This window comes from Dreissena polymorpha, chromosome 14 (genome assembly GCF_020536995.1).
Source record: "Dreissena polymorpha isolate Duluth1 chromosome 14, UMN_Dpol_1.0, whole genome shotgun sequence".
Classification (NCBI taxonomy): Eukaryota; Metazoa; Mollusca; class Bivalvia; order Myida; family Dreissenidae; genus Dreissena; species Dreissena polymorpha.
In genome coordinates, this window is record NC_068368.1 from 10,437,390 (window position 1) to 10,462,465 (window position 25,076).

At 34.5% G+C, this 25,076-nt stretch overlaps 1 protein-coding gene across 2 annotated transcripts in view; it reads left to right on the forward strand.

The window, feature by feature from the left end:
• The first annotated feature begins 261 nt into the window (after positions 1–261).
• The window catches only part of LOC127858071 (acetylcholine receptor subunit beta-like), a 36,950-nt gene continuing 12,135 nt past the window's right edge, over positions 262–25,076 (forward strand). Inside the window, exons 1-5 of one of the 2 annotated variants that reach the window (XM_052394956.1) lie at positions 262–632; positions 4,264–4,388; positions 4,729–4,857; positions 5,201–5,389; positions 5,624–7,178. In XM_052394956.1, the coding sequence (XP_052250916.1) occupies positions 416–632; positions 4,264–4,388; positions 4,729–4,857; positions 5,201–5,389; positions 5,624–6,184 (1,221 nt within the window). In that variant the 5' untranslated portion in view covers positions 262–415 and the 3' untranslated portion in view covers positions 6,185–7,178. Of the gene's footprint in view, positions 633–4,263; positions 4,389–4,728; positions 4,858–5,200; positions 5,390–5,623; positions 7,179–25,076 lie in introns of those variants that run through there. The other variant, XM_052394957.1, reaches the window with a different exon arrangement.

Below are 25,076 nucleotides of genomic sequence, written 5' to 3' on the forward strand. Positions count from 1 at the left end.
TATAAATTCCTGTTGAATATGATATAACAATCATATCATGCAGCGTTATTTCAGGCATATATCAATGCAGTGGAATGATAAAAAATCATTCATAGGTTTATGAATTTTACATTTTCAGTAAATCTTCTAGTCATAAAATTACTTTGAAACACAAATGTTGTCTTTCTACCTATTCAGCCCTATTTTGCGAGGGTCGCATAGGAGAACAATATATTTGTATGTTTGGCCTTAACACTTTTTACGCACATCGTTTATATGTTGAGATAGAAGCATGTCATAAATTGACTGTCTTTAAACGGTAAGTGATTTGTACCTTTGATGCGCGTCAAAAGTGATATAAAGTGATGCTCAGTGTAATCTACTCGTCACCTGTGAAATGTAATATTACGATACAACATATCTAATGCGTTGACGGATGTATGTTACTTTGTTTTCAAACATGCAATACGTGTTCGTGCGCTTGCTGATATTACAATGGAGTTTAATAACGTGTTATGTTGCTTCTCAGACAGCTGATGATGTAAAAAATCTTACCACGACGTTATATAAATCTGCTGAATATAGTAAAAAGGTTCGCCCGTTAAAAGATCAGAACGAAGCTGTTGTAGTTGGGACTGATTTGATTCTTGACGGTAAGTATTTTGTACTATATGCATGTTTTCTCCGTTAACTTCTGTGACAAAAACTTTTGTATTGCAATGTTATTGTTATCTGTATTTGTGTGTTAACTTTTATAAAAATTAAGTAAAAATCATATACCATTTAGCTATAATGTTTTAATACGTATTTTCTCGTCAGGTGCAAACCCAATGTGTTACATTGTATCTATTTATAATAATAGTTGCATTGTCAATCGAATATAAAAGGCAAATTTGAACATGTAAGTTGGTATACCCCATCGTAAACTGAACATAAACATCCTCAGCGGAGTTTGATTGATCTGTTTTTCGACACAGTCTTGCCAAAAGGCATGATTTATTTTACCATTTAATTGATGCGTATACGCGATAAGAATAGTTACATTTACAGTCGAAACCCGATGGCTCGAACTCTTTGTGACCGGCAACAATAGTTCGAGCCATCCGGAATTCGAACCATCCGATTTCTTATAAACTTTTGTTTACGAACAAGTCTGCAGTACATTTTCACCTCCAGTTGAAGAGTACACATATTGCTTAAACTCCGTACTACTTCGCACTACTTACTGCTTTTGAATTCATAAGTTAATAAGAAACAAATATATACTTAATACTTTAATTTATGAATAATTTAATACAGTTACAAATACAATTAACATATAGCATTTAGTAAATTATCAGCACGTTTTAGCGTAGCACATTTTAAGGTAACAAAGAGCACTAAAGAACGAAACATGCACCCGCACTATATACACATTACTTACGAGACAGAAGTATATTCCTTTATTTATTTATATTTTTTTAAGAATGACATTATGTCCGTCTGTGTTGCATTCCGTAGCAGTCGTCGAAAAACGAAGCTTTTTAGCGATTTAGCCGTTGCAGCCATTATGATAAAGCATCTACAAGAACGTCATGTCTTATACAAAATGCCATCTTTTTTACTCAAATCAATTAACGATTGAGTCGATGACATGTTAGCAAACAGGTGTTAAATCAATTATTGCGTGCCTGTAATCAAGCGGTCATAATCGATTTACAATTGTGCGTGTCTTTAATCAAGCGGTCCTAATCGAATAACACTTTTTTGGATCCGAAGCGAGTTCGAGCCATCCGAACAAAGAACGTGTGAAAAATGTAGCCGGGACTGTGAAAACAGTTCGAGCCATCCGATAATTCGAGCCATCTGACAAAATTTTATATGAATATATAGGCAAACGAAATCTGTGCTTTGATGCGAGTTCGAGCCAACCGGAAATTCGAGCCAAGCGAGTTCGAGCCATCGTGTTTCGACTGTACGTTAATTATAAGGCGTAACGGACACGTAGATGGTTTAGATTAATTTAATGAAATGCATTTTATTAATATACTGACAATCTAATGGCAATACATATACAGTATAACTTTATCTTGCATACAACAGGATTATTCAAGTTCCCATAATGTTTCAATGAATAATGATATGAACAATATTTTAATTAAATAAAGCTGATTTTGTCATATTTGTGTTCTTCCCGAAAAATAGAAATAAATGTTTATTGTAAAGTAATTGTAGACTGCCAACATTTAAATATACTGTTTGAATGCGAAACATACGTCTATAGTTATTCTGAATACATATTATAATCTTAACATTCATCAAAGAAATTTGAATGTGGCCTGTACTAAACCGAACTTGAAACTTACAAATGTTATCGTTAATTCAATGTTCCTTGTAAGTGCAATGCTTGTTGTTTTTTTTCAACCAACAAGCATGGCATACGTATCTCGTTTATATTTAAGTTAGACTTTTTGTAAAATCTATTTTATAACCGTTTGTAATTACATCGTCGTAGTAAAGAAGTATCCTGCATATGATGATGCGCTTTAGTTCAACTTAATATGTCTAGAAACTGCACGAAATACAAATAGCAAAAAGACGTATATTTATTTTAAAACAATGAAAAGCGCATGCGCCTTTAAACGCATTTTTGGTGTGGGATATTTTCGACAAAATTTCAAAAGTGGTGGATAGAGAACATCACAATAATTTCATAATCCCAGTTCTTTCATGCTGTCACTACGTTTAAGTTTAGTCATTGATATTCCAACTATAACCACAGGTGGAAGTAACGTAGCCTGGATAGTATATGGGCCCAGGAGCCCAATATATTCAAAAAAAATATAAAATCATCTTTAATGAGAGAAAAATTGACAAAGAGCCATGAATAAAAAATCCCCACCCTCTGATATTGGAATCATAACAAGGTCATTAACTTGAATTTATCATAGACCTGTCTTCGCGGGCCGCAAAAATGTCTAAAACAATTTTAACCCAAAGCATTCCTTAGTCTTCTTATGGGCAATTGGACAACCTTTCAAAAAAAGTTTACTTCACAGAAATCTGTCCAGCCGTTTACTCACAGTCGGCCGATAACCAAGCAATATTTCAAGCCCGTTTGTCAACCCGAATAAATCTTCGACAGACTTTCAAAAATATTGTTTCGTTTTTTCCCCTTAAACAATAGCTCGCGTCCTATTCTTTTAAAACAACGAGGCATGTCACATAATGCATGCATATGCAACGACTTACCCCTAAAACCTAATTCCAAAAGTTTTTATTTTCTTTGCAACAACGGTTTAACTCTTAATTTGATTTACTTGAAAACGAAAGTAGCCATTGCTCTTGAACCCGGCTTTGCAGTGAATTACACTCACAGAGCCAGGCTCAAAAATATCCAATCAACAACATCAACGACGCTTTGACAAATGTAAATATATGAAAAATACTAATCATTCTGATTTTATTGGAATTAGTTTTTAGAGGTAAGTGGTTGCATATGCATGCATTATGTAACATGCCTTGTTGTTTTAAAAGAATAGGACGCGAGCTATTGATTAAGGGGAATAAACGAAACAATATTGTTTGAAGTCTGTCGAAGATTTATTCGGGTTGACAAACGGGCTTGAAATATTGCTTGGTTATCGGCCGACTGTGAGTAAACGGCTGGACAGATTTCTTTGAATTAAACTTTTTTCGAAAGGTTGTCCTATTGCCCATAAGAGGACCAAGGAATGCTTTGGATTAAAGCTATTTTAGACATTTTGGCGGCCCGCGAAGACAGGTCTATGATAAATTCAAGTTAATGACCTTGTTATGATTCCAATATCAGAGGTTGGGGATTTTTTAATTCATGGCTCTTTGTCAATTTTTCTCTCATTAAACATGATTTTATATATTTATTTGAATATATTGGGCTCCTGGGCCCATATACTATCCAGGGTACGTTACTTCCACCTGTGACTATAACTGTTAACAAGTTATAATAAAACCAATTGTATCATGATATTTTTGGTTAAATATTACCACAATTAAACTCCAGTTGCATCAACAGGAGATAATTATTATACTCACTACAATTTCATTTCTAAAATGCAAGTTTCGATACCGAAATGACAAGTTATTCTACTTATGACATTTAAAACGGGTAAACCAAGTATTGCATGAAAACGACGAAGTTCAGACTGTCACAGGATTCAAATTTAAATAAATCGAAACTCCCGTTGCATCAAGGCATTACTCGTTATAAAGCCCTCTTGAACGCTGTAGAACGTTTTAATTAGATCATGTTTGTTTCCGTTTAAGCTATTATTGATTTCAATGAGCGAGAAGAGAATTTGAAGATCAGCGGTTCTCTATTCTTGACATGGACCGATGAATTTCTTCAGTGGAATACAACGGATTACGGAGGGCTTGAACATCTTCTATTGGTATTGCGATTTCGTCAACACTTACCGAATTAGTAACTAATGGAATTTGATTGCAGTTGTTTTGTTACTTCGTTTAAAAACAAAATTGATAAGATCACCATCAAAACAAACTAATACTTTAAATGGCTAAGTTATGCATAAGCTTCGTATTTTTTTAATGCATAAATAATGGTTTTGTTTATGACATATGAACACATATCGCTAAAATAACATTAACAGACGAAAATATTAATTTTAAGTTCGCTTAAAATGCATGCTTGATAACTGTAACTACACTGATTATTCCCATACTGACACTGAAGAGGATATTAAAATGAGCCTTCCCGTGTTACATTTGTAGCCGCAAAATGACATATGGCGACCGGGCGTCAGACTTCATAACTCCTTTCGACCATTTATCGGTTTGGGTTCAAGTGATTTGTTGCTCAGAGTTTCCTCCTCAGGTGATGTTTCCTGGCAACCTTACCAGGTTAGAAACGCTTTAATAATCATATAGCATGCGATGTAGTATTTCTCGAAAGTACAATAACTTATAGTATGGATTATTGTAAGTTAATGTTTATTGTAGAGATGATTATAAAACATTGATACACGTTCATATACAGAATTCAACATATATAATTAACAACTACATACAAAGAGTGAAGCAAAAAAAACAACAACACATATAGCGCAAATATTTTGTTTTGAAAAAAAGTGTTGTAACAATCTTTGATATTAGTAGCTATACATTCCTTGACGACAATTGATATAATAATAGTATACAAGGAGGGGCATTTAACACATGTTTGCACTTAAATCTATTTAAACAGATATTTGAAGCAACGTGTGAAGTAGACATCACGTATTTCCCATTTGACACACAGGAATGTCCTCTAAAATTTTCTTCATGGAGCTATTCAACAGATCAAGTAAAACTGATTGGAGGAAGCTATGTAGAATACGTTGAAGGAAGAAAAGGCATCCTTTTGAATCAGTTTGACAATGCAAGATGGTCGATGGTATATGCTGTTTTATTTTGAAAAAATAACTTAATATTCGTAACATAAAATATCTTTCATAGGCAAGAGTTTACCCTTGAATACTGACAAACGTATTTTAATATTCCATATGAAATTTTCGCGTTATAATTTTGAAATGACAATACATCATATATTCATTTATCCGTAATAATATTTCTATTTAGCCTATACTTGTCTTGTTTTGTATAAATATTTGAAAGCGTATGATTTTAGGAGAACACCACAGCAGGGGAAAGTGAAGATGGCTTTGTTATTTACAAGATGACACTGAAGAGGAAGTCAACATTTTACGTGCTCCATATGATCATCCCAATCGTCTTACTTTCGTTTTTAAACGTCCTCACATTTGCACTACCGATATCGTCGGGAGAGCGTGCTTCTTATGCAATCATAGTGTTCCTGTCTTTGGTCGTATTTCTAACAATAGTAGCGTCTGAGATTCCAAAGAACTCCGACACAATTCCAGTCATCTCAGTTTACATCACGGCAATAATAACACTCAGCACTACGAACGTAATAACGTCACTTTTAGAATCGCGACTGGCATGCAGAGATAAATGCACGAATTCAATCGGTTCAGGATATAGGAAACTTTACCGATTAGCTTGTATCTGTCAGTGTAAATGCGACGAAAAGAGCGATCCCCAAACTGAGCTTGACTGGAAAGATGTTGTTACTGCATTGGACTATTTCTTGTTTTGGTTATTTTGTGCGCTTACCTGTGTAGCAACTGTAGTTTGGTTTGTTATCGCAAATGGACGGCAAAGTAAATAATTAAAACAAAAACAAAATGACATGGAAAAATGCGTAACAAACGAGCGTAATTCTTCGCTTGAGCAAAAAAAAAAAAATTCTACTAAAATAAAAAAGAAAATACGTTTAAAGGTTCAACTTGGTTAAATAGTGGGAATACTCGAGGTTAATGTGACAACCATATAAAGAAAAGGTCGAACTGATCGCCCGTATAGAGGCAATATTATGTTTGTTAAAAAGAATAGTCGCCATGTTTTTAAATCTTCTTAAAATTAGTTTGTAAAATTCTAATATAAGTGGTTCACAATTGTTTTTAGGTTTGGTTATACGACAGGGTTGCCTTACAGTATTAATTTTTTTTTTAAATTTGGACTCTTGTGTTTATAACTATATTAACACATATGCTAATATTTCGACTACAAGTTTATGCATTTGAACTTATAACAATTTACACGATTGTCACTTCTCATAAGGAAAAGGTAGATCGGTTTTGAAATGTTTACCTACTGAGTAGGAATCGCTCGTCCTGTGAGCACTTCGGTCGGTAAACGCATCGGACAATATACAAGAATAATTCTACAATTAACTCTTGCTTATGTTTTAAATACGTGCCGAAATCTTGAAATTATGCTTTTGTAAAACCTATTTTGATTTTTGAAAACTGTTGTCGCATCTCTTACCTGCATTTATTGTCCTTTTTGCTCTAACAAGAAATGAAACATTCTAAAATTTGAACGATGAAAATTAAGATCTTTTGTCAGAGCTTTGTGGTCGTGACAAAATTAAACTTTGTTTTATTATGTTTGTTGTTTTGCTTCCAAAGTTTAATTTATACACGACCAAAAAGATTTGAAAAAAATTATCTTATTTTTGATCGTTAAAATTTTAGAATATGAATACATTATTTGGTCTTATTACACTCAGAATGAAAACGGGAATGTACACAGAATCACTCTCGAAGAATCCCGAATAGCAAACGTTGCTGAAAAAATAATATCTTAACAAATTATATATGAATTAACATTTTAATCATATTAATTTTGCAAAAAAACAAACACTATATATATATATATATATATATATATATAACATAATGATACATTCATACATTTTGTTAATTATGCTATAATTAACTTAGTATAGTAAGAATTATCTTGATTGAGCATACGTGTTTAAGTGTATTATCTCGTATTCTTAGTTTGTAGTTTGAATTATATTTTTGCATGCCGGTGTTTTAGTATATGCTTTATTCTTCAGTTTCTGATCAATGAAGTTACAATACAAGTTTGTGAGATTTTATTTTAGTACACTATTTTCATGTTTAATCATTGTTGTAACACGTATAATACTATAATTGTATACTATATAATATTATTTTAAATGTCCATTCGGAATGATAATGCAAAATTTAAAATAAAGCAACCCCATTATAATTATTATAGGGGGCTTGTCCTGTGCATAAATACTGTTTGTTCTTATTTATTTTTGATAATACACATAATTATTAAACAATGTAATTTAAAATGATTTAAAAAATCAAATGTATGCATGTATTTTTAAAAAATATTATACAGAGTGTGTTCTCGTATTTTTCATAGGAAAACAATGGTTTCTTCAAATTTATCAAGTTAATTTCATCTCTCGTAAGCAAATGGAAAGTTTAATTTCATATTAATAGCGCTTGCCGCTTTGAATTAGCATAAGAACAATTGCACATGTTTCTCAAATGATCGCGGCCTTATAGTCAGATAGAAAATACAGAGAACTTACAGATCTTACAGATCTTTGAATTCTCTTCGCAAACAACAAAATTATAAAACAAAATCGTAAATTTGATATCCGTCGCATAATAAATGTTGTTTATGGATGGATGTCGTTTATATCTATGCATCAAGAAAAGTTCATGTTAAAATCGTAACGTATTTGAGATATTGCCCAGAAAAGTTACATAATACAAAAAATAACAAAGGGCAAAAACTTTATGTCAGAAATTGTAGGGTTATTGTTCTTGTGCATGATTTCTACACACCCTTGAAGTTTCATGCTGAAATCGTGTTTAGTATTTGAGAATAAGCCCTGAAAAAATGCATCATACACAAACATTAAATGGTAATAACTCTTATTTAAAAAAGTGTATGGTTATAGTTCGTGTGCACGGAACTTCTCCTTGTTGATATGTATACACCTAAAATCATTAGCCAATAACATAAGATAAGTGGTTAGTAACGTAAGATCGTTGGTCAATAACGCAAGGTCGTTGTATGGGCGCATATTTTCACGTAAACGATGCATTCCGATTCGATAATCCTCCCACGTGACTGTAGATTCCAAAACTCGTTGAACCAGTCGCGTATGCTTATTTCATCGTTATTATTAATGGCCGGACTATTTTTTAATTCAGTAATTGCTAGTTTGAACCATCAACTCACCTGCAATCCGAGACTCCGAAAGCTCACGTACAGGGTGTGGCTGAAACGGAACAACCGGGTTAGTCGCGTGTCTGCACATGGCTTGCATTAACGGAACGGTCGTCATCTTATGTTGTAAAAACTTGTGACCCAACCCTTTTGCTTTTTTATGAAAAAATCTTTATCTTTTATTTCTATGTGAAGATCTTGCTGATTTATTAGTGTGGGTTGTTGGTGTTAAAAATTGGGTAAATTCACTTTTTGAAACAGTAAACATAAACAGAAAACATGATCGACACAATGTTCGTAATATTATATAATTATTCATTTGTCTTCGAGTAAATAAAAAAAGCGCTACCATAAATAAGGGCGACCCGACATTAGTACTTTTTACATACGATAATGAATTATGTTGAGCCGCGTTCTGGGAAAACTGGCTTAATACTTGTGCGTAAAGTGTCGACCACGATAAGCCTGTGCAGTCCGCACACGCTAATATGGGACGACACTTTCAGCCTTAGCATGATTTTCGTGAAGAGGAGACTTCATTGGAACTCCATTAAAGCGGAAAGTGTCGCCCCTAATAAGCCTGTGCGCAGTGCACAGGCCAACCTTTGATGACACTTTACGCACATTCATGTCACCCAGTTTTCACAGAACGAGGCTTTCACAGTGCTTGCACATCTTGTGCTGAAACTTCTACCCTCAAAAAGCTCGCTCAACAAACCGAACCGCTTATTGAATGAATATGCCAGTGAAATTGCTAACTATGCATTTTGAGACCTTCATGTGACAAAATGCGTGTCGATCTACTTGAGTAGGAACCCTACGTTCTACTTGAGAAGGAACCTACGTTCGTACTCAAGTAGATGTACACGCATTTTTAATGTACATGCATTAAAGCACTGCTTCTAGTGTTTGAAGTAAATACAACGTTAACGATGTCACTATAAAACATGACTTAACAAATATGTGTGGGGCGATTGCCTTCTGCAATAAGCCCCATAGGAAACATAATATACGTAAACCGAAGAATGTAGTCCGTTACAGCATTTAACCACTTTGCATCCAGATTCTACATTCACACACAAAATAGCTCCGATGAGCGCGTTCCATTCATGGCAACGTCTTTTCACTGTGGCATTAGCATCCGATTAACACGCAGTCCTCATGGAAGGTGTATACAGCGACGAAATATCGGTTCATTACTGAACTATCTACACTTAACCGATACAGCGCATTTATGTTCTTTCGTTTTAAGAAATCAACTGCGTTCGCGATATGGGCGACACAATTTAATTACCACGCGCTACACTTTTTACTGTCAAAGTAAACATCTCAATGTTCTCTGCGCTTCAAAGTTTGTATATGACAATTCGCCCGTGCTTTTCATGCCAGTTTTTAACTTTTTCCTTACATACGAAATACATGTTGTGGTTGTCACTTTCAGAGTAGCTAATTAATTTGCGTTAATGTTTTCCAAGTAATCAACAAAATCTCGTATATGTCCGTCCTAACAGTAGAACATTATCAACATTTATTTTGTGTTCCCATAAAGTCGCCATATGACCTACACTGTGTCGGTGTGACTTAAAATTCAGCAAACAAAATAATTGAATATATATATGAATAATAATTGAATCTATATGATGTATAGAAACCTTATGACAATGTTTGTCTTAACGAAATCTCAGATACATATAACACTAAGTCAGAGTAAAAACCTAGGTCAACAGTTCAAATGATAATAATCATAATTGTATTCACAAACGTTTCGCAGTTATGATTTGGCATGTACGACAATGACTTGTTTTAAAAAGGAGCATTTACTTTAAACCCCAATAGCTAAATCATATATTATGTTGACAGCCTGTCACCCTTCCTTACTTCCATCTGTTTTAATCAACAAAGGTGATTGTTGGCATCACGGTGTATAGTGTTTTTACGACCACAAAATTTGAGCAAAATCGCCACACCAGTACTTTCAGTACTTTGATTTTATACTTGTTTAGAAATAATTTCATTTCAATGTCGGATTATCCGTTTACAGATGAAAATGACGAAGTGACGTCACAACATGTATACAATAAATCGTGAAGCCAGTCGACGTCCATATTGATTGAAAGGGGGTTAATAAAACACTATCAAGTACCCTTTTGAAAATAAATAAAACATTTGTATGAGACAATTAACAATGTTCAGACTCACTGCGAAGTTATGCGTTTTTCATGACACATTGATTTTGTATCGTCAAATGTACAGTAAAAATAGTGAAAATCGTATATTTTACGACGAATAATTACACTGCCCCAAACGAGATTTGTCTGTTTCCGGTGACGAAAATATTATAATTGGTAAAATTTGCAAATTAAGATACATTTTGACTTCCGGTGATGTACAAAAGTCTTATCTTTTTGCGCGTAAACAAGCAATCAAACGGCAAGTTCTCGATATTCATGCGAATGGTCGATTAGCATATACTATAAAAACACAGTAATCAACAGAGATAGGATGTTTAGTAAAGAGATTTGTAATCTAATAGAACATAAATAAATGGCTTATCAAGACGCAACGAAGACGCAACAAAACATGTTTTCACACTTAAGGATCGCGTGCTTTGTGTTGATTTTAACGTTGATGTTCTTCGGAGGTAAGGTTTTATCGTAATTACCTAAGATAGTGTTTTTTCAAATGGAAACAAGCATATTTATAAACATACCGATGAGGTCGAAAATGGTAGTATAGGTTTCAACTCAAATTTCTATGATGGTTATATGGTGTTTTTTTTTCACCATTTTGGGAATAGGGCCATGCTATTTTTTGGAAAAATTGCGTTGTTTAGACTTAAATTGGTAAATCAGTGCTTTTGTTCATGGGCTAACAAATGATTTAAAATTGATAATAAATTTACTAATATTCAACTGATGGAGCTTGATGGGAGAAGAACTCCATGTTGAAATTAACAAAAAATATTTTTGCTTGATTACCTTCGATTTTTGGGAATTGTAGGTCCCAATTTTGACAAATGTATACTCTGTTCCATAAGAAATGGGGTCAAGTACAGGAGCCAAATTTGACAATAGAAGGAACAAAACAGCACCGAAGACAATTGATGAGCTAACTAATAATACTAGTATGATAAATCTTATTATAATTTTACTTATTGTGTTAACTGGTATGAGAGAAAAAAAAGGTTTGTTCTCCCTTTCTTGCCTTTGAATTACAATTGGAAAAAAGTATTTGAACTTGAGAAAGCTCCTCTATAATTGTATTATATTGTCATATAATCTTAATTTATTTTGTATATACCGTCTTACTATTTGACCCTTATATATTGACTGATTGTAAAAATGTAATATACTAGTGGTACATGTATAGTAAAATAGAACACCCCATGTGTGTGATGTTAATGGAGACTAAAGGTAGAGGTAAATATTACTCTTAGAGTGATTGGCAGTAATATTAAATTTACCAAGAAACATGCTGATGATAATTGATAGTTTAACCCTAGTTCTTCTTGAATTCTTTTATGAGTACATACGTACAGCTCAAAGTTCTTCCTGGTAAAGGCAAAATATATGTAAAAAAGTCTCAAATGTCTATAAAAATGAGTTTTATCAACCTAATACATTGTAATTAACACGATACCCGTTACCATCAACAATATAAAGATCGATTTCGAATATTGGTCATATGCATCTTCAAACAAGATCACTATGACAAATGTTTCATTACCATTTTCCATTATATTATTTTTTTATTATTGTTCGCTTGTAAGTGGTGAATGCTTAACGATCTTTGAACTCAACTTTTTGTCTTGGTATCGGTACTGGCTTCTCAGATTGTATGTTTGCATCTGGATTTTTTCTATCTCTGGTAATGGTTACATAGAATGTCTGGGTTTTGTAAGACAATGCGACTTGCGTTGACCTTCAAATGACCAATCATTTCAATTGCCACATTTACACACGTATACCTTAAATCCATGATTGTCTAATAAGAATTTAGTTAATCAAATATTAACCAATTAAATTTGTTTGAAATTATAATAAATTTATTCAAGGTCGAGAGCGTTAATTTCAAACTTGCCATTTGTTTTAGACATATCTACAATTAAGATTCTTACTTTCATTAAGTTAAAGCAATTCACATTGCCACCCCTTTTGTTTGGAATAATTTCACTCGCTCAAGACGACATAAATATGCAATTTGTGTAGACAATAGTTCGTGTATATATATATTATTCAAGTTCTATCCAAGTTTTTACATCAGCATGGTTCTGGATTCATAATATAGAGAAAGTAATCAGGATAATATAGTAAAGTATTGAAATAAATGTGAATTACAGAAATATGTTTATCGGAAATACATTTAATATTGAAGAACATAACACAAAGTTATTGTTAAAAAATGCATAATGATATAATTAGTAGTGGTATTTGTGTCAATCTGGACCAGTATGGGCAGGCGAAACTTTTCAACGAACCAGAACCACTTTACAACAAAGCAAATATATCAGAAGAATTGTTCTGAGCAAGTTTCATGATGATTGGCCACACAATGTGAATTTCAGGGTTTTCACAATGTTTCACAAAAGCCAATAAAGAAACTGCCCATCCCACTGGTGGTATATTTTTCAACGGAAAGAACCTATTTTTCTAAATCAGAGCAGTGCGTGTAAGAAAAATAAATGAAAAATAATGAATCTAAAACGCTATGCTATTGATACACGCAATTTTAAATTTACGATAAAAAGCGTTGCACACGTAATAACATGGTTAACATCGCTTTTAATCCAGAAGGTTATTTCGGTTGTTTTAATTAAATAGATACACTCTTTTTAGAAAAAGTGTTATTTTACCAATCTGTGGACATCTCTCTTTAATTAAAACACACCTGTCATTTAACCTGTGGAGCATTCAGATGAATACGCAATATCATGGTTGTTTTGAGTTGAACATGTATTTAAATGAAAATTGAGTTTGCATCGAGACGATTTAATTTATTGAATTAATTTATATGGATATAATTTTGACAAAAAAATAATTGTACAAAGAATGTAATAACGTTATGAGAACATTATCAAAATTGAATGCTCGCCTTATCGTTGTCTGCAAACAGACCTCGTTGAAACTAAATAATTTCAACATACCTTTTAAAGTTTAACGTTCAATTTTCATATGTCTTGCTATTTATTAAAATACTTACTTGTCCAATGTGTTACTCAATAACTAACAACTTTAGTTCCGTTAGTACCTTGATAATGCAATACGATCTTATCAAACCTTCATATAAAATATTGAAAGTAAAATAAAACAAACAAAACGTGGATGTTAACCTAGAATAACAGCTAAGAATAACTCATACTACGAAACTTCAAGCATAAAAATGAGTTTTACATATTGTATAACTTTTAAACACATTTAGTCGAAAGCCCAGTCAAGAAATGGATACCTAGAATAACAGCTAAGAATAACTAATACCAGTAAAGCCTAGAAAAGAGTTGCTCATCTTGTATACCTTAAACAAACATTGCGTTGAAACTCAGTCATGGAATGGATGCCTAGAATAACACAGAAGAATAACGTATACCAGGAAACCCTATGTACGTTGTCATTAAAGTAACATAGAAAATAATGAAAGTAAAATAGATCCGTTGACACGTGGATGGATACCTAGAATAACAGCTAAGAATAACTTATACAAGGAAAGTCCAAAAAAAAGAGATTTACATCTTTTTAAAACTTAAAAACACATTTGATCGAAAACTCAATCATGCACGTACAATAGACATGTACAGAACACTAATGGGAATCCTCATTATTATTTGTTTTAGTGTTTCGTAGATGACTTATTGACACAATTTATGTTTGTCCAACAACTACCATTAAGTATTTTGGTTGTTAATGTTTTTATAAAATAACTCGGTGACATATAAACCGTATATCTCTATTTGAGGTCCCGATTCTTATATTCTTAATTTAAGTATATAATATTTATTTTGTACTCTTTTAAATTATAACTTAGAAGTTTGTACGTAGCCGTGTGATTCCCAAAGACTCTCAGAAAGTCTTATTAGTGCCTAGTCGAAACCTGGTGACTTCCAAAATCGAAAGACAGACAGTCCCTGGTTGTAGCCAAATGACTCCACGATTTTCTGGCTAGAACCATGTTGTTGGAATGTGACTTACAAAGACTTCCACACAGTGGCACGGGGTCGCCTTGTCGTAGCCAGATAGTCTGCGTGTTTCCTTCATCATTCGCATCCTAATGACTCTCAGCCAATCTGGCTTATTTTTGGACTAGACTAGATATTACTAAAGACTCGCATACAGTCTTGTTACTACTTGGACTTAGCCTAGATAATACTAAAGACTCACATACGGTCTTGCTGGTTCTTGGACTATGTCTAGATATCACTTAAGACTCACAGTCAGATTGTTCTTGAACTTAGCATAGTGAATACTTAAGACTCTCAGACAGTCTGCTAGTTTGTAGACTTAGCCTAATGAGTACTAAAGGCTCACAGACAGTATTGCTAGGTATTGGACAAAGCATAGTTATTACTAAAAACTCAAAGATGGTCTTGCCATTTGACTTAGTCTAGTGATTACTAAAGACTCTTAGACAGTCTTGCTAGTTCTTGGACTTATCCTATTGTTTACCAAGGACTTACAGACAGTCTGTTAGTTCTTGAGCTTAGCCTAGTGAATACTAAATTCATACAGTCTTGCTACTTATTGGACATAGCCTGACGTTTACTAAATACTCACATACAAACTTGCTAGTTTTAGCGACGCCTACTGACAACAAAAGACTCATAAAAGAGTCGCAGACAATTTGGCTAGTGTTTCGTCGCAGCCGACTCCCAAAGACCCACAGAAAGTCTAGCTAATGTTTCGTAGCAGCCAAGTGACTCCCAAAGACCCTTGGATAGTCTGGCTTGTGTGTCGTCACAGCCAAGTCACTCCAAAAGTCTCGGAGACAATCTGGCTAATGTTTCGTCGCAGCTAAGTCTCGCTCCAAAAGACTCACATACAGTATGACTAGTGATTGATCGTAGCCCAGTGACTCCCAACAACTTTCAGACAGTTTGGCGAATCCCTTGTCGTAGCACAGTGGCTAAAGGACAAAGTTGCTAGTGCCTTGTCGTACAATTGCGACTTCTTAATACACTCAAATAGTATGGCTTTTTCCTGGTCGAAGCCGTAAAATTCCCGCAGAGTGTGCTTTTTTCCAGTGGTATTTGAATTCTAATGACTCAAACAAACAGCCTAGTGACCCCAAATGACCCCCAGACAGCTAGCTAGTTCCTTTGCGTGGCCTAGAGACTCAATTTACCAATTTATTTGTGTTTAGTGCATGTTCAGAATGCTAATGTGCATGTTCAAATGACTTAAGATAAGGTAATGATAAATTATAATGGTCTTTGCTGTCCATTTGATTCACAAGTTTAAGTTAATTTCATTAACACTGATGCAAATCATGTGTGTGTGTGCGCGTGTGATAAGGTTATCATAAATCATAATGGTCATTGCTGTCCATTTGATTCACATGTTTAAGTTAATTTCATTAAGACTGGTACAAATCATGTGTGTGTGTGCGCGTGTGTGCGTGCGCGCGTGTGCGTGTAAAACAGGCTGCTGAATATGGTTAATGTTATAATTTGGCTGTTCATTTAATTGGTTTATTAGTTTGCTATTTAGGCTTAATATGCTTAATAATATGATATTAAAAGTGCTTTGCTAAAAGGCATACATATTTCACCCTATTTGATAAACTTGCGTAATACTAAAAATATGCTTAGTGTGTTGCTTTTATAGGCCGAATATGGTAAACAGCCTCTATGTTTCAACCTATATAAGAAACTTAATAAATAGGCTAGATCTGCTAACTTTACATACGTTGGAATTGAATAAGTGACTTTTAAGTCATAATATAGGGTTCAATTCAGTTTCACGGCACAAAAGACAATGGTATTAGCTACTCAGTGTAAAGTGTGTGTGATAATTGCTTTCGTGCTCGTTAATCTATTACGATCTTCTATGATTATATTAAACAGTTTAATGCAAACAAACATTGCATGCGTATACAACTATTGTATTAAATGGCAGGGGCCGGTAGCCAATATATCACAATAATCACAATGTTTCGTGTTATGTATCTGTGACAAAATCTAATTATATTTATTACTAAATTTCTTTCTGTGTGCACAATTTAAACATTTAAAACGAGACAAAATATCTTGTAGAGCCGCTTGTTCAATGACAAATTGTTTTAAGATATTAAAATTGCCTTAACACGATCCATCTCCTTCTTGGTATGTTATGCTTAAATTTGTTTATACCAGTAACAAGTGTGTAAGTAACATTTAGTACGTGTATTGAATTACATTTTCCAAAATGGTGATTTATCATGCAATTAATATGGTATACCCCTCATAAATGTTTAATTTATTATAGCAGAAAACCAGTCATGGCTTTGTTGGATATTCTGTCATCACTCGATACCATGACTTGCATTAACAAAATACTTTACATTAGTTACGACGCGAGTATCAGATATTTTAAATACAGTTTTATTAGCATAAACCACTTAGATTTAGCTGATTGGTCTTTGATACGAGCTGTTTTGGGAGGAAAAAATATTTTATGTCTCAATTACTGGGAGCTCAGGTGTTTGGTAGACCGGTAGGCTCTTTTCACATCATTTATGGTTTGCTGATAAATCGCAACCTGTATCAAGATGGATGGATAATATTAAAGTACAATAGCAAACAGAAGAACTTCTATGGTTTGAAACATAAAGAAAAGTGTAGCGTATGGCCCGAGTTTAAAGTAGCTCCATACAATACATTGAGTTGAAAACAAAATAAAACCAATGTGAACGTATAACTTTCCTCAAGCTACCTGGCTTTATTATTAGCAATTATTCCACACCATTGATAAATTGATTAGTTTTGGACAGTAAATCAATTAATAAACTAATCAAATGTTATTAAAATCTGACCTAAAATCCGACCTTAATAGTATGCATTATAAGCATTGACTTCGAGTTTATACAAAATACGTATCGACTGTACAAACAGTATTTGCACTTGTATACACGATTATTTCGTCGATGTTAAGGTTCCATTTGTTCTGAAACTTAACTTCTAGTTTGTTATTAACGAACGTTTATATTGTTCGTTACGTTAATACGGTTAAATGCATGAACGTTATTTTGCGTTTCAATAAATAAAACCTTGTGTTTTTTATTTTTTTATTTTTAATCATGAGCTGTTTTAAAGTTACAGAAGAAGCAGTCTAAAAAAAGAGAAACACCGGTTTATCAGTAATACAAAGTACACAAAATCACGTTGAAAGTTCATTTGTTTTTAAAGGACAAACTAGATATAGCGAAACGACTGAAACGAGCTGCGTGTTGCAAAACTAGAACTTTTTATGATTAAATCTTTATGTTCTCAGGGTTGTCAAAATTTACGATTCATTTCGTTTTAGTGGTGAAAGACATTAACTTTTATTGCTAAAAACTATATATATATGCGGGATTCGATCATTACTCTGGTGACACAAAGCATGTTTTATTTTTATTGTGATGTTTATCACATCTAAGACCACGTGAAATAGCTTGTCGCTAAAGAAGGCTAACCAAAAAGTGATATGTTTAGATTATTAAGTGAAGGGCTATACTTTATACTGTTCTTGATTTTGTTACACAACTCTTAAGTTGTTATGAAACAAGCAAGGTCTATTTAACAACTTTTTCAAGCTGTAGTATGTGGTATGCCGCTATGCAAGACTGCATTTAATATTGAAGGTGAAACCAATCATAGGCAAAAAAATCAGAATTTGCAAAGCTTGAACGATCTTCTGTTTAATGCAATCATCGGTCTATACAACGTACAGTAGCCAAATGTAGAACACGATTAGTATATTTATAAGCGTTTAAGAGGTAAATGCAGATTAATTGAAATTATGTAAAACGAGTATGTTTTCTCTCCGTTTTTTTGCGACGTAGTACCCTTCTTAGGTCCACGTGTCGCTGAATCGCTAGCCAAAGTAGTCATATAATCACGATAAATGAGGGAGATTTGCGTTTTATTGCTGCAAACCGTGAACTGTTAATGCATTACACTGAACATCGCCGGGCATGTGTAATCTTTTAAAAATAGTCAAAAAAACTTATCTTTTTGTTTCATTTTATTGCAATGTTTTTTTCTTCTCAAATTCACATGTCACTGAATGTAGGCTTACCACAATAGTTATATTATTACAACAAATTGGTGAAATATGAGTTTTAATTTGTATATTATAACCTTACGTATCTTTCAATAAACGTCTTGTAGCAGTAGAAAAATGTGTTTGGTTACAACGAGCATGTTTAACATTACTTATTTCGTAACAAGTTGTCGATATTATTTAAATACACAACTTGCTGTCTTACTGCACAACTGAACCACTTACACAGACTAAGTAAATACAAGTGTTTGTTTTTCTGAATCTTAGATTTACGTATCATAGTCAAGGTCCCTAAGAAAGACATCCTCATTGTGAAAATCGACTGGAACGCCAAGGTTGGACCAGACGCTTACCAAGGCTGGTCAGGGACAGAAGGTAGATTTGGCTTAATAGAGACGCACGGAAAAGGGTTGTGATTTCTTGAGTTTGCCAAAAGCCACCATCGTACCCTGCAACCACACAGGCCGTCCAGAAAATTGACCTGGCTTGCTCCAAATGGGCAGGTACACAGCCAGATCGATTTCATAATTGCGCCGCAACGATTCACGCCCAGCATCAACAAGGTAAACACTATAACGTTTCCTGGTGTCGAGATCGGCAGTGACCATGACTTAGTGCTCACCACAATCAATATGCAATTAAAGAGCAAGCGCATCTTTAGTGGATTGATGATCAATGTATCAACATCGACATAGCGGTGGCCACAGGCAGCATGAAGAAAGCCTACAGCACGCTCAAGACCTCACAAAGACCAGTCAGCCCAAGGCAAGTATTATAGCATACGCTGACTGAAATATCCTGCCTGAGAGTTCCGCAATCCTTCACAGGTGGACTGAATACTGCAGCGACATCTATACTACCCGTTTCTACCAGACCCCAGTCATCCTCAGAATGATGCCAGACCAAAAGCGGACGACGAAAGTCCGTCCATACTAAAGCAGAGGTGGAGGAGGCAATGTATAGTCTTAAGGCAGGAAAATCTCCTGGATTTGGCAACGTCCATTTCGAGCTAATTTAGCACGGAGGAGAGGCAATGACTGCAGCAATGACTGCACTATGCCAAAAGATCTGTGAGGAGAAGAAGTGGCTAAAAGAGCGGACCAAGTCTCTGGTCACCCATCTACCGAAATAGGTTTACCTAAAGCTGTGGGAGCATTACCGCACCATCAGCCGTATCACTCACCCCAGCAAATTCATGCTACGCATCAACCTCAATCGATTGAAAAGTAAGGCCGGGGAACTGCTGGCCGAAGAGCAGGCTGGATTTAGAGCTGGGCGGAGCAAAGTTTTTCAACTGAAGAGTCATCATTAAGAAACCTCTTCAACACCAACGTGACCTTTTCAATAACTTCATCTTCTTTAAGAAAGCTTTTGGCATGATGGACTGTTGCATGTTATGAGAGGATTCAATATATACGAAGGGCTGGTACAAGTCAGTCAAGAACTCGTCGGAAAAGAAAAGCAGTACTTCTCAATAGAAAAAAGGCTGGCTTCTTCAAGACATCAGTGGGCGTCCGTCAGAGATGTCTGCTCTCCCCCGTCCTGTTGAACCATTCATTGAAAAGATAATGCCGGTGACTCTACAAGACAACCACACCTTTATCTCCATCTGTGGAAGACACATCTCCAACTTTTGATTCGCTGATAGCATTGGCCCCATGAGTGGCATCAGCAGCGAACTTCAAGATCTCATCAGCAGACTCTATGAAAAAGCAGTACAGGATGGAGGTCAGCACAGAAAAGTCGAAAATAATGGTGAACAGCCAACAGCAGTGCAGACCTCACCATGAATGGCGAAAAGCTAGAAGTAACCTGCTTTAAGTATTTGGGAGCAAACCTGTCCAAGCATTGTCCAGTAACGCTGAGGTCCGTTAAATAAATGACATGGCCAGGCTGACCAGATTGTGGACAAGAAGCTTTATCAGCTTCCACACCAAGTACAGACTCGTAGACAAGTCCTTCGTAGTTTACATCCTATTGTATATCAGAAAGACATGGACGCTTCATGCGTGCACAGAACGCAAGATACAGGCCGTTGAACACAAGTGACCCGGAACGACACTCTGTGCAGGACGGTTCTTCAGGGCAAGCTAGAGGGAGGTCGCCGTTGAGGCCGTGAGAAGAAAAGCTGGATGGACATTGTGAAAGAGTGGGCATCACTCCACATGGATGAATTAACATCCGCTGCCCACAACAGATTTAACTGTTAAAGGATTTCTGTATCGTCATCCCTTATTTTCAACCAACGGCCAGATCGGTAAAATGAATGATGATGATGATGATGATGATGATGATGATGATGATGATGATGATGATGATGAAGACAAATAAGAAGAAGAAGAAGAAGAAGAAGAAGAAGAAGAAGAAGAAGAGGAAGAAGAAGAAGAAGAAGATGATGATGATGATGATGATGATGATGATGATGATGATGATGATGATGATGATGATGATGATGATGATGATCATGATGGTGATAATGATGTTTTTTACAAAATAAAGCGTAGAATATGCTACTTAACATATATTCGCACTCGTGACCTTTGGGAACACATTGTTACGCTTTACAATTGGGTGATTCAGGTTTAAATAAAACCGTATACGAAAATTTATCCCGTTAATAGTGCATTTCATCCGTAGGCTAATGAATATTGTTATAATACGATGTCGTAACTATAAAGTAAAGCGGATGTAGTATTTATATATAATAATTGAATTATATTTAGATGTAAAGTGGGTTGCATAATTATGTTAGTTTGTATAACTGTTTATTATGCGATGAATTCAAACGTAATACAAAATTGATACATGCGATTCGAGAAGAAATTTAAAATGTATAATCCATAGTTTTTCAAACCGTTTTCGCCGATTCGATTGAACTTTACAACTGGGAAATAAAAGTTTGTCAGTAATTAATACGGTCAAATGTCGATCTTCGTGGGATGTCTAAACATTAGCGTTTTAATTTCTTAAGGCAAACTTGCTTCTAACGTTTTACATATTCATGCAATATAGACCGACAGTTGGCAGCTATTTATTTCATTTAGTCCTTTCATCATCATTGTATCAACGACAAGGTTGCACTAATCGAAATTATCGCGAAACATAAGATATACGAGGCTATTATACTGGTACAGTGGCATGATGATAGTAAAATACACTAACGCGTTGTTTTAACTCAAGAGCGCTCCAAGGGTAACACCGAATAAACACTTAAGTGCGCTCACAGGTTAACAAACTTGAGTAGGCTCTGAGGGTAACACCGCATACACATTAAGGTGCGCTCCGTGGTTAACACTGAATAAACAATTAAGTGCGCTCCGAGGTTATCATCTCATAAAAACTAAAGTGTGCTTCAGTAATATCGTCTTAACACTAAAGTGCGCTCCGATGGTAGCTACACATAAACGGAGAGTAACACCGCATAAGCACTTGGGTGCATTCCGATAGTAACACACAATTAACACTAAAGTGCATTCAGAGGTTAACACGGCATAAACATTAAAGTGCGATACTAAGGTAACGCCCAATAAAGTGCACTCTAAGGTAACACCTCATAAAGTGCGCTTCGAGAGTAACTACCCATAAACACTAGAGTGCACTCGAAGAATTACACCGCATAAACACTAACGTGCGCTCCGAGGGTAACACAGAATAATCACATACGTGCACTCTTAAGTTTACACCGCTTAAACACTTTAGTGCGCTTAGAGGGTCATACCGCATAAAATACTAAAGTGCGCTTAGAGGGTTACACCGCATAAACACTTGAGTTCACTCAGAGAGTAACACCGCATGCATACTTAAGAGCGCTCCGACGGTAACACCGCTTGAACAATTAAGTGCGTTCCGAAGGTAAAACTGCATACCCACTAGAGTGCGCCCCAAGTGTAATACCGCATAAGCACTAATTTGCGGTTGAAAGGCGCTTTCTTTATGACTACATAATTCGTGAATTAAAACTTGCTTGCGGATTGATTTGTTCAGAGCATTTCATTAAATAATCTATTGTGTATTCGAGTATGTTTATATGAGATTCATATACACATGATTTTAAGCAAATTTCTATTAAGAAATTGCATTCATAGGGAAATAGGAATCAGATATTGCGACTAATTTAATGCATGATTGCAAATAATTTTATCTTATATTAAATGGCTTTATGATACCATTCCCATCATATATATTTGCTATACTTTTAAGTCTAAACAGAGGCCTGTTGGTGAAACTTGGGACTAAGTTATCTCTATAACATCCATAAGATGCTAAACTTTGCTCGCACATCTCAACAATTTGCGTTAACACATTTTCTCAATATGCCTAGCGTCTAGAAAAAAGGCATTGACAAACAGCGTAGACCCAGATGAGACGCCGCAAAATGCGCTGTTTTCTTAAATGAATTTATGTAAGAAATATTCTAAATATAGAAATAAATATACTAGACATCCCTAATTTTGGAAATAAATTGATCCAATTTAGAAGGATGGGAGAGTCCACTAGGCATAAATGGGTTAAATTCAAACATGCGATTTAGAAAGCGATACTTAAATTTTGAAAATTACTTGCGTCTGATGTTATGCCGAAGCTAACAGCTAGAGTGAATTCAATGATTTGTTTCATAATAGTCACCTTCGTCAAACACGCCATGACACTATCAAGAGTACATCACCAGACAGCCATGTTAAAACCGTTTAATAATTTTATAAACTTATTGCGAAACTGGTTATGACACAGCAACTTCAGCCAGGCACGTCTTGTGTGCACGGATGCATTCAGAGTTGGCAAAGCTCATCTTTAGGACGTGGGTCTTCAAATCATACAGCCTCAGTTTCTTGTTTCGAAAGGAATCATACACATAAGACACAACAGAATAAAATAAAATAGTGAGTAGGAAACATTTGTTTGATGTAAGATATGATTCATCATAATTTGAAATCGAAATATTTGGATTTGAATGTTATTAATACGTATTTTGTAAATTCAATAATTAATTGAATTTGTGATGTTGTTGAACTAGTTACATGTGTTTTAATTTAGAAAAATGTTCACTTTTGTTCGTTACCAGAAGATATTAAAATTGCATACTTATTGTATTTGGGACGAATGGGTGCATCATGTAAAATCTATATTTACCGAGTCTTGTGAAGGGAAATGTGTGTATCTATAAGCATCGGTTCAGTCAATTTAAATTGGATCTTCGTGCATGATTTGTTAAATTTATACAAAGAATTTGTGTGATTTTAAAGTGACAGAACACTCCTATTCTTTTGTGGATATAGTGTGCACTGCTTTAAGGACTCTTTGGAACAAAGCACGTGTCCTACTATATTAAAGCAGTAGAAATATGCAATTAACACTGCATTATGAGTGTTGGCTAAACCGGCCGAAATAGAACAGTTCCTGTTCAAGTTAGTATTGTTGTGTCAAAACGGTCCTATGTGTCCATACTTATACATATATGTTGGGGGCTATTTCGGAGTAAATTTTGACTCTTATATTTAGATAATTGATAAAAATTGTAGTTTAAATATAAATGATATTGGTTGAATCATAATGAATTGAGTACATCTGAAAAGGCTTATGTTCAGCGAAACCCAAACACTTTTAATAAGTAGTAAAATATATTCTAATTTATTCCATTATTCTTGAACATTTAGGCATTCTCAAAACAAATGATGAACATTTAATATGAAGGATTTGCAAACATCACACACTGTGTCATTTTGTAGATAACATTTGAATTAACAAGCATGTGTTGGAATAATTTTCATGATAAAGTTGCATTGAAAGATTCGCATCATTGTATCAATAATTGATAAGTAGGCGTTACATATATTTTCTTTAAATCAGTTCGGAGTTTTATATCATTTGATTTTTAATAAATTGTTATACTTCTTCTGAAGTTAAATGTATAATAAAGTCTTTTATTTTTTACGTGAATGCACTGAATTAAGTCCGTTCAAAAATTGAATTGTTATAGATATTTTATGACAATTTTTTTTTTAATTATCTTTTTTAAAAATCGGCTAAAAACACAAAAAGCCCGGCGCGTTTATTTAATTAAGGTGTTCTATGACGTAAAATATAGGTTGAACATTTCCTCCTATATATATCTGTTACATTAAACCTGTTTCATAAATGAAATAATTTCTGGTAAAGCTTGTTTGACTGTTTGGGATTGCCTTCGTCGCAATTTGTAATCTTTAAAATAAACGTTGTAAATATTTGGGGATTATGTTCAAACGCTGCATGTTTAAGATGTTATAA